At 37.4% G+C, this 11,789-nt stretch overlaps 1 protein-coding gene across 1 annotated transcript; it reads right to left on the minus strand.

Annotated features, from left to right (window-relative positions):
* Positions 1-1,907: 1,907 nt before the first annotated feature.
* On the minus strand, positions 1,908-4,677 carry LOC147481295 (protein NRT1/ PTR FAMILY 4.3-like). The gene is made up of 6 exons (XM_086580630.1): positions 4,541-4,677; positions 4,366-4,459; positions 4,064-4,281; positions 3,516-3,938; positions 3,303-3,424; positions 1,908-3,016 (listed from the first exon to the last, which is right to left on the minus strand). Exons 1-6 carry the CDS (start codon positions 4,541-4,543, stop codon positions 2,110-2,112), a joined length of 1,767 nt encoding a protein of 588 aa, XP_086436756.1. The 5' UTR covers positions 4,544-4,677; the 3' UTR covers positions 1,908-2,109.
* Positions 4,678-11,789: the final 7,112 nt, after the last annotated feature.

Consider the following 11,789-nt stretch of genomic DNA (forward strand, 5'->3'; position numbering starts at 1 on the left):
TCCTTAACCCCTCATTTTCTTCTCAACCTCGCTATCTCCCTCATGCAACAACCTTGTTTCCTCCCTCGACATTACATTCATCGCTTTCCCTACCTTGCTCCTCCCCTTCACTCTTTTATCGACTCCACATCCATCTCGGGCGACGGCCGCCTTTTTTCGGTCGACCCACTCTTTCTTTTTGTTGCCATCTCACTATTTTTCACTCTCGCTCCCTTCGCGCACAAATGCCAAATGTTGTGACCTATCTTTCTCTCCTCCTCTCCTGTTCTATTTATAATCCCTCATCTCTCTCTTAGGCCCTTCACCTGTCCCTCCATCTCTCGGTACATTGATTGCCACGTGGAGGGTTCCCGTATGACCCTAGGGTTTTCCCCGTGCTTCTGCTGAGCACGTGTCCCGATGGTACAACTCCAGGTCAGCTATCCCTTCAAGTCACGGCTCTCCACTGTCGGTTCTCGGTTCTCAGCCTTCACACTTGACTCCTATGTCCGCGACCCTTCTAGAATGCTTCTCACCCCACTGTATGTCCTCTTTCTGGATCTGTCATCCGCAGGACCGCCGGCCATCATAAATTGGGTCGCTACAGTGTTATAACTTATAAGAGATATCGATACAACGATACCAAATGCCATTGTTACCGCGATACCGCACATACTTCTTCACCCGTGACCTTAAAAGGGGGACTATGGATAATTCAAGTCTAGTTATCCAGATTACCTTTTACCTCTTTCCTGGACCATATGAAAAGTAAGATCAAACTGAGTCCCATTATGACTATGGCACCTTGGCTTTCATATTTATCTTCATTTGGACCATTCAGGTAGGACAAACAGATTTAGAGCAGAATAAAAGTCAGACAGACATTCTGGTAAGATGGACTTTTCTTCTGCAGGACTGGCATAAAGAAAAATCTAAATGAGTTGCCTAAAAGAGTTTCAATCAACTGGGCATGTGGGTCATGCATAAATTTATGGGCAGGTGCACTAATAAATAGCTAAAGTGGATCGTCTTTTCTGAATATACACCTTTGGTAGCAACCACGGCCATCAAAGAAGAATCTTCAGGTACAGAGGATGGGAGCCACCAATGTAACAATGCCATGTTTTAAATTAATTGAGAACAATGCCATGTTTTAAATTTTTACATAATACTAGTTTTGAGCAATTGTTTGTTTTGCCAAATTTTTTAACAAAAATCGTAAGACGTTTTTGTCCCTAAAGTATACCAATTATTAGTATGATATCTAAATATTTATTTTGTAATTTAAGGATGTAAAATCTTAAGGAACAAAAAAAGTTGGCCCATAGCAGCATATTTACCTTTTAGACCCATTTTGTAATTTTAGATGGATAAAAAAATATATCATTGTTTTTTGTGCGCACGGATTTTTGTGGCTCCAGTGTCCATGTTAGATATCATTGTTTCTTTTTTTGTGGCTGTGTCCATGTTAGCATTAAGCTTCTTTTCCACCACCTATCAGAAAAGAGAACTCCAGTGATCTCATACTCTTAGTTTATGGATAATGCTGCATATGCAGATCATGTTAGTATCTACATATTGCAATGATTTTTTGATGGGTGCAATTCAAGATGTAAATGATAATTTAGCCAACTTCTAAGTTTTAAAGTACTTTTCCATGAGATTGTAAGCATTCGTTACAGCATAGACTCAGAGAAAAGCAACTCATGTAAAATGTAGCCTAATACGACATGCAAAGGTGACTGCGAGTGAATCCGTATTCCGTAAGACTGGCATCTTTTTCAAGATGTAGCATCTAACTGCACGACGTTTAGACACTATTGTTTTAGATATTAAATTTCCTGCATGATACATGAGAAATTTAGGCAGAATGAAGAATTAGCTCCTATTACTAAATACACGAGTGCTATCAGTAGTCAAGTGTTCAGTTCTTACACAAAAATCATATTTCTTATATTTCTCACGCCACACTTATCCAAAGCAAACAAAAAAAATGGCACACACATACAATAATCCATGATTTGATTCCCAAACTCATGGATCAGCTCTGTAACTCCTTTACAATGAGTGAGCATTTGATAACACCTACGACACTCCCAACATCTGAGTATACTTGTTTCCTAGTATTCCTTATGTCATAGTAGTTGAAACACCATTCTGCTTACCTACAGAAGCTTGTTTACTTTCTATTTTGAGAAATGGGGATCCATTCATGGCTTTCTCTTTGAGTTCAAACTCAGGGGTGTCAGTCTTGTACTTGTACCATGAGGACCAGAAGAGATAGTTTAGAAAGTTAAGACAACTAAGGATGGCCAAGAACCAATAGAATAGGTTCAGATTATTCTTGTTCAAGTCTTGGCCATCCAACCACCCCTGTTTGCTCTTAGTACTTCTCCTGGTAATGGAGTTTACAATCTCAACAAAGATACTGCTGAGAAAGTAGCCCACTGAGAGTGATAAGTATGTAAATGAAGTTGAAAGTGATCTCATCCCCGATGAAGCTTCCTTGTAGTAGAACTCTAATAATCCAATGAGTGTAAACATATCTGCAATTCCGAAGACAGCATATTGAAAGGATAGCCAGAAGAGACTAATGGGCTTAGTAGGATCCTTGATGGCTTGGTGCCTCCTCTTTACTTCAACTATACCTGCTATACCCATGGAGACGGCCGAGAGAATGAGCCCAACACCGACACGTTGCAGTTGCGTTATGCCAGAGGGGTGATTGGTGATCTTCCGAGCGAGTGGAACGAAAATGACCTCATAGAGGGGTAAAAGAATGGCCATAAATAACAGAGGGATAACTGGTATTGATGCTGCCGGGACCTTGAAAGAACCAAGATGGAGGTCCATGAGGTTACCTTGTTGCACTGAGAATGTTTGCAGTTGTGCTAAACATGTGTTCACTAGGATGGTACTGGCTAAAATGGGCAACATCCTCGTAAGGATCTTAACTTCTTCAACCTGGGTAACAGTGCAAACTCTCCATGGACCAACAGTGGAATCGCGGCGAAGAATTGCAGCTTTATCTAATAACCTGATCCAGTAACTGGACTAGTTTAGAATTTGGCATGTTCAAGTAGTACATAATATTATAAGTGCAGCCAGTCCTTGATGGAAATCAGTGACAGTTTATTGAGTTTGGGATGCTTGGGCTATGGATAAAAGAGTTTAATCAAGGCTACCATGTAGACTCTAGAGGAACTTCAATGTAAGGGACTATGATTTAGCTATGTAATCATCATAATTCAACTTGGCCAGGATCACTGTCAGTTCCATTGAAATTAAACTTAACTATCTGGAAGAAAAGAACTAAATGGTACCTGAACTGTTTTGTATGCAGAATTTTTTCTTCATCAATAGTCGCTTCTTCACTAATATCATACAGTTCATCAGGATTATCTGGTAGCAATAAACTGCGATTCCTAATTGCCACGACTATAACCTGCAAACAACACAACTGAGTTCATGTTATAATACTATGTGTGTGTGTTTGTGTATGTATGTGCTTGTGAGAGTCAGAGAGAGAAAAACACCTGTATCACTCTAATAATGGGACTTTCTCCAGGGGTTTCTATATGAAAGTAAGGCTTTCCAAGAGCTAGAAAAGTGAACCCCACAAATGTAGCCAATGTGATGATGAGGAAACCCAAATCCCAACCCTTGTTCATGCTAATCCACACTATCACAGTTACTCCAATTGTTGATCCAAGAGTGGTACTAAGTAAAAGCCAGTTGAAAAAGCTTGAAAGAGACTTCTTCCCCTTTTGATCCTTTTGATCAAATTGATCTCCACCAAGTGCTGGTAGAGCCCCTCTCCATCCACCAGCACCCAATGCTAGCAAACATAGGGAGGTATAGAACATAAGTGCTTTAGCACCTTTAACACAAGGGGACTTGGCACAAGCTTCTGGTTGCAAGTCAGGAATGTAAGCTTGAATTGTGAACATTCCCAAAGCCTACATTACAATACACAATACTTAACTTCAATTCAAGTGAAAAATTAGACTTCATACTTGTACATAACGTAATAGTGAGCATTATACTATCAAAAAAAAAAAAATAGTGAGCATTATAATATTACCAGTATTTCGATTGTTCCGAAAACAAGACAAGTATTGAATCTAGTCAAGTAAGCATCGGAAATGAAACCACCAATGACAGAGAGCAAATAAATTGATCCCATCAAGTTTGTAAGAGTGTTTGCAGAGCCAACCAGATCAAAATGCATCACTAGCATGAAATACAGAACCATGCTCACCATGTTTGCCACAAAGCCCATGTTCTCCAATGCTACCAGAACTATATTAAGTGCAAACAAAAGTCATTGCAACAAACTTAACACATTACTACTCAAAACAAGAACCATTATGAAAGAAAGCTTACTGAAAATGAACATGGAAGCTCTGAAACCACCCTTTCTCTTAGCACATTGATGCAAAGTCTTGTACCCAGTTCCAAATTCTCCCTTGTTTTCCTCCTGATTATTGAAACACACGAGATTTAGTATGTAATAAGAAATCTTTATAAAATGAAGAAGAAAGGCCAAAATGAGAGTTACCATAGTCGAGAGAAGGCAGAGAAGTGGAGGGAGAGTTGACTGTTAAAGTGTGTATATATAAATATATAAGGTATAGCCTAGAATCCTGAACTATTATATGGTTTAGTGTTTTTTTTTCCCCCTTGCTTGCAGAATACACTTCCTTGAAGTTCAATTTTGCAGGATTATATCATATATGATTCTCAGTAGTCACAAATCAATCAAAGCCCCCACACACGTGCACATAAAATTTTTAGATAATCTGAATGGTACCCACATTCAAAGAAAAGCAAGGCAAAAGAGAAGAAGATGAGAGATGAGTGATAAGTGATAACTGATATGAAAACAATGGTGCCTCGTTATTATTATTAAGCCATAACAATAATGCCAGTCTCGATTAGTTAGTAATTAAAAGGGTCAAAAAGATCATCATGAACTGGTCCCTCCAAAGGACAATGTTCAGCATGTAAGTTTGTGATCGGCTTGTTTTTATATGTTTGTTTATGATTAATAGTTATGGCACTGTAAACTAATTCCCAAGCTTTGATTGCTAAATCTATTGATTCAGATTTCAGAATTAGATGGACACTTCGTTCTGTAGGGACATAACCACTCATTGAGATTAGGGCAATGACAATGTATAGGAGTGGGTGGTAACATGTTTTGTCCAACCCAACAACACCACTGAGTTGACATATGTAATTTTAAGCCAAAGGAGCATCTACTAAAGTAGGTTGCTAGCCCCAAACTATATAGGACTTTTCTCTTCTTGCCTCTACTTTACCTCATATCACGTATGGTGTGATATGGGTTTCTCGCCAATCACAATATTGAAATATATAAATGGAAAAAGCAAGCATTAATTTTAAGCTGGGATGGACTGTAACACACCACATCATCCACTTGTGTTGTTAAGGATCGTATGGCATCTCAAATCCACACCTTTTTCTTTAGTTCCCACATAGGGTGAAGTATGCAAGTTATACCAAAAGATAGTGTAGGAGATATGGGTGATGAAAATTACTAATGTACAAAACTGGACTCTGGAATGGGTTACATCATACTTGTCTCTAAGAGTTAGGGAGCCTGACCTATGTAAATAGGCCTCTGTATATATGTCCTATTCTTTAATACATATATATATATATATATACATATAAATCAATCTCTGTTCCTTTGCACTATAAAATTCAGCGACACAGGTTGGGATGTTTGTTGTTTAAAAACACCTTATTAATGTGTGGTAAATTTCTTTGGCACTGCAAGAGTGGAAGGTTACAGTAGTATACGGTACATTTTTTTTTCTAATTGTTTTCCCTTTCTTTGGGGCAGGGAGGTGACTTCTGGGATGGACTGTTGAGGGTCCAATGAGAACTTGCCATTTGTACGTAACAGAACAGCCCATGTGAAGTGCGAAAAGATGATTCTGATGGTTACTATACAGTGATGCAAAATTGGACTCCCCCATGAAGCTATTGACCCACATAACAAGACTGATTTTGAAAATAATACACTACTTTGTAGTTGTATTGGGACTTATTTGTCTCATAAAGAAATCACTTTGTTAATCCTCTCATCTCATTATCAACTTCAATCATTATTAGCATCCTTTTCACATCATGCAATGTTATGGAGCTATACTTTGATCTTAATTTTATATTGTTGTGTGGACACTTCTACTGTTCATTAATCTTTGACTACACGACTAGTTATAGCCAAAAAAAAACCTGTACTTCTCAGTAAAGTTTTGAATGTCATGCATACATATAAGGTAAATGGACAAGGATTGCAAAAGGAAAAATGTAATAAGTCAAGGAAGTGATTTATTAATGAAAACTAATAAGCTGATCAAATTATAAAACTAGCTGGTAGATCAACAGAAGGATTGAGAGGGACAGTACACATAGCCACATAGGATTGCAAAAAATCGTGAAAAAGTAAACACTTGAAATTTATGTGATATTGATGGATAATGAGAAAACAAACAAAACTGAGATTGCAATGAGGTGTAAAATTGGAAATATTTTCATGAAAATAAACAAGAAGTAGTAAACTCTAAAGACATAATCGTGTATTCGTGTAGGCACACATTAATTTGAATAGGCCATCTCATTTCACATAGTGGATGGGACCTCATTTGGCGTTTGCAACATCAGCCGCTCAACCCGCCAATAGAAGCTGCATTCTTACATATCAGCCCGGCGTTGCGTACGGCTAAGCTGCAGGTGTGGCAAGGCGGAGCGCAGGAGGACGTTCTAAAAGTCCTTGATCCAAAGCAAATATTAGGCCATCAAAGAATCCATATGCATGTGATGCTGCGATTATTAATGTTGCAAAGGTAATTATTACTGATCAATCATCAAAGTACTGTTAGACTTGATATCATGTTGAGCAAGTCTAACGGAGAGCTGCTACCACATAGGCCTTTTAACTTGTCCAATCAAATTTGGCCCTAAAATCAAAAAACCAATCCAATCGCGTTTTCTGTTTTGAAGTGTTAAATGATACGGATGGCATAGTTTTTGCTATCCATCTATTATTTTGTAACTTAAGTTGAAATTTTTTTGGACGGACGACATAGTTTTTGCCGTCCGTCGAAATTTAACACACGGACGGCAGAAACTATATTGTCCGTCTCCCGAACTTATTATAATAGCTACTAGTGAAGGTCTTAACTTTGGCTGAGTTTTTTACTCCTTCTAAATTTAAGACCCTTTTAACAGCCCCATTGAAATGATATTTTTGTAGTTGGGGTGCTATATTTGTCTTTAGCAGCCCATATAACCCCCATTGGACTTGCTCTTAGAGCAATTTCAATAGGGTCTTATATACAGACTCCCAAAGGTAGGGTCATTTTCCCGAAAATTCCAAATTTTCCAAATTCTGATATGAAATTTTTTCGGATTCGACATCAATATTACTCATCTGATTTATGAAAATCCGATTTAAATTTTGGGTCGGTTTCAAATATTTTATGAAATTTCAATTTTTTTATTTTTTCTGATCCGAATCCGCCAATACATATTTGATCTGATTTTGCTGAATTATTATTTGGAATTACACACAATATATCTAAAATTCTATTTGTAATTAGAATTGTTTTAATATAACCCCACTTTTGTTTACTTATTTACAGTAGATTAACTTATATTAATCAATATATAGTATAAACAAACTAAAAACCCTAGAATTAGTATTTATTGTACAAATTATAAAATAGATTTAATATTAATATATTTGAATTTTCAATAATTATCGATTTTTATCCGATTTTTGAAATTCCCGATTTTTTTTCGAATTCTGATTTTCATCTAATTTTTGAAAATTTCAAAAAAATAATCGAATGGAATCGGATTCAGCACAACATATTATATTCCGAAAACCCATATTCCGATCCGACCGAAACACACCTTAATTAAAGACCATATAGCCCCAAAAACCAAATAACCTTTCCAATGTGCTGCTAGAAGGGTTCTAAATTTGGCTAGTGTGATATATCCAACTAAATTTGTAGTCTTGTCTAGCAACTACTAAGTATAAGTTTCGGAAGATGGCAGAGTTTCTATCGTCCGTGTGTTAAATTGCAACATACGGCAGAGTATACTGTTCACGGTCACTGGTCACTGTTACTTTTCAACGGACGGCAGAGTCCGCAGTCTGTTAGTGTTCATTTTAATGTTTATAGGATATGCCCGTGCATACGCCCGCGAGACCTCGACGTGCCTGCGGCACTATCCCGATAACTCATCGAGCCTTCGTCGCAAGGTGTACATGCATCTTAGGCGCAAAATATTCGGCACAAGACCAGCGAAACAGCTCAATTTATAAGTCCAGCCGTAAAGCCATCCCAATTACCCATTATCTATAAGCCCAAATCAATTGGAGGCCAACAGTTTATGGGATAGCCCAACAATTTATAAGCCCAGCCGTAATTGTTGATTTTTGGACAGATCTCATGGTATTGATTACACTTAATAAAATTACACAAACTCTCTAAACACTTGGATCTGTCATGCCACAACTTACTAAAAGACAATGACAACTACTGGATGGAAGCCCTACAGCCCCCACACCATTACTTTTTATTATATAGATTTTAAGTGAATAGTGACATCCTCCACCAATTTTACAAACTACTTTAAAAAAATTTATTTTATATTTTGGCACGCCAAATTTGGCTGGCAACCTAAAAAATCTGAAAATCCTATATCACACCTTTTTAGCATCTCTCCATCGAGCCTGCTCTTCTAATAAGTGATGCATATACGTTCATTTGCATCTCTGATCGTTACTACACTACAAAAAGTACTGCATTCCCTGTGGATCTTTTCTCTCCCAAAACTCAACTAGGTACATTAGAAGTTAGAACAGTCTATAAAGTGCATGTAGAGTGTAAATGAGATAGCTGATAGGAAAAAAAATTATTGCACATAATTGAAAGAAAGATGCGATGGTAACGTTCTTTACTTTGTGGTGCTGCAACTTGAGGGTATGTTTGATATGATGATATCACATTTAATTGTGGAAAATTATAATTTTCACGTGTTTGATTTGTGTGGCTCTGAGGTCCAAGCGTCCAGAGAATTAATGTTTTTCATGGCCGATAAATGTTTTTCCTGCCTTAAAAGCAAGAAAACATTTCAGGACCCTCCTGAAAAAATCTTCACATGTGAACTCTATCAAGAAACCATGAAAGCTTCTCACATTTAAAGATTGTGTGTGCCTGTGTTACCCTGCAAATTTGTGAAAGTTTCAAGCAACCAACATGACGGTAAAACTATGGAAGACAATGAACATCGAAATTTGTCAAAAATTATAGCACTATGTATTGATGTATTATTGATACAATCATACAATTCAGTATGTATTTACATAAGTTAACAAAAAAAGTAGGGTTAACAAGTATTACTCTCCTACTAGATGAGCCAATTAGGATTTCCCCAACTATATGAGCTAATTAGGATTTTCCCTCTGAGTACACAAAAAAAATACGGTCTTGTGTGTACTCAGGGAGAGACCCTAATTTTCTCATCTAGTTAGGAGAAATCTTAATTGGCTCATCTAGTAGGGGAATAATACTAAAAAATCCAAAAAAATATGTACTTACGTAACATTCCGACACTGGGGGTGAATATCGACTAGTCTGGTAGTGGGTAGGTGATTCCACCACCGAAATCTGGTTGATAAAATCCAGTAAAACCCTTGACGCCGATAAAAAACTACAAATTGTATTCTTCTCAGATTTTGGTGGTGGAAACACGTACAAGTCCTTCGATCATCTTTTCCTTACTGCAAATTTGTAAAGGGTAAATGTAGTTTGAAATTTTTCCCAAACCTGTATAGAAGCAAAATGTACAATGAACATTAGTAATTATTGACAATCAGCTATTGTATGTTACACTTTACACTATTCTGACTGTCAAAGGTAATCGTTTCATTCATTTGTATGTTATGCACAAATGACAATCAGCTACAAGTTCAAAAGAGGAGTCTGCAGCCCACACGGCCACACAATGCAGAATCAATTAAGTTGCCAAAAAAATGCATAATCAATTAAACTTACTGCTGTCAAATAGTTATAGAACAGGTGCACAATCTCATGCTTGTAATAAATATAATTCTCAAAATACATGACGCCAAGAGGTAACTACCAAGAACTTAAGCACGGACACAATTTTAGCTACTTTATCTGGTCAGTTCTAAATGCTTTGCGGAGACAAAGCAAGCTATAGACTGACAATGGGAAATCAATATTTTCCACCATTTTCAGACTGGCTGTGGTGGAAAGGTTGCGCATCCTAAGTCAATATAAATCAGACCTACCAATCCCAGATGAGGTATTCCAGTCCAACCATTTTTCTTGACGGATTACATGTGAAGAAGCCAATTTTTCTCAACACATGAAGGAGCAGTTATTAAATGCATATAACATTGAAGAGAAAGGCTTCGTTGACATATGCAACATGTAGTCCAATAATTGTTGACCCACAGACAGTAAATCCAACGTAGTACAGACTACAGATCGACGACTAATGTTCAAACTCCAAGGAGAAATTTAGAAGTACTTGGGAGCAACAATGCCGCATCCACTGTGTGAGCAAGCTCCTCATGCACCATCCAATTTGTCTCGAGAGGCACACCAATGTGTATCAAGTTTGGGATGCATCTTGAGGCCAAACCAGACGAGTGTATGGTGGATTGGTGGCTGCAGCTGGCTGCTTGAAAGGATTTCACACAAAGCATATTCATAATTCATGCTTCTCCAGGCCATCACATTTCTCATAAGTGGTATACACTATACAGTACATTACTGTGAGCACTGCTGTTCTAGAGCTCTGACCGAAATAAACATCTTCTGATAAAGCAACTCAAATTCAAAATTTTCAACACTATTAGATTTGCTACTGTGACAAGGTTTACTTTTCTAGTCTCAATAAAATTCAAAAACACGCAACTCTTAACCAGATAGTAATTAGATTTGCTACATTGTGTGACGACGTTTCTTTTTCACGATGATGATTCGAGGGTTGTTTCTCGTTTCTCCAATTTTGTCGAATAAAGAGTGTGAAAAAAAAAAGGTTAACTATAACTATCTGGACCGTTCTGTTGTTAAAAAAATATATTACACCCCCATTAGATAATCTAATTAGGATTTTTTCTCCACTAAATAAAAAATTAGAGTCTCTCCAAATATACTGAAAAAAACTACACGGTTTAAGAGAGACCCTAATTACCTATTTAGAGTGAAATCCTAATTGGCTAATCTAGTGGGGGTGTAATACTAGTTAGCCTCAAAAAAAAAATGTGGCATGGCCAATGAATTATTCAACAAGCAAGCAAAGTTACCCGAAAATTATCCAAAAATATACAAATCTGAACGAAACGTATGAAAACATTTAGGACCGCCCCCAGGCTTAACCAACAAATACAGCACCCTGACTGACCCTGTAGTCCTGTACCCTGTTGAAGGTCATGAATAAAGCAAAGGAGTCCAGCGACTCTGCATACTTTGTTAATAAATGTACCAACATCTACAACAGAGCCAGACTGTTGAGAAACAGTTAAACCAAAGAACAAACGTCCCACTCAATTGGTATGTCAAGAGTTTGAATGGTTGTTCAAAAATCGGACTAATCTTATAAACGTACCAAAGTGTCTAAGATAACTAACACACAGACACACAGTCAAGCGCCAACAACACTACAGGTTTACAACCAGCGGATCTGTTGTTGTTGACCCTAACACTTCTATCCATTATCTGTTGTTGATA

Source organism: Coptis chinensis, chromosome 8 (genome assembly GCF_015680905.1).
Source record: "Coptis chinensis isolate HL-2020 chromosome 8, ASM1568090v1, whole genome shotgun sequence".
Lineage (NCBI taxonomy): Eukaryota > Viridiplantae > Streptophyta > Magnoliopsida > Ranunculales > Ranunculaceae > Coptis > Coptis chinensis.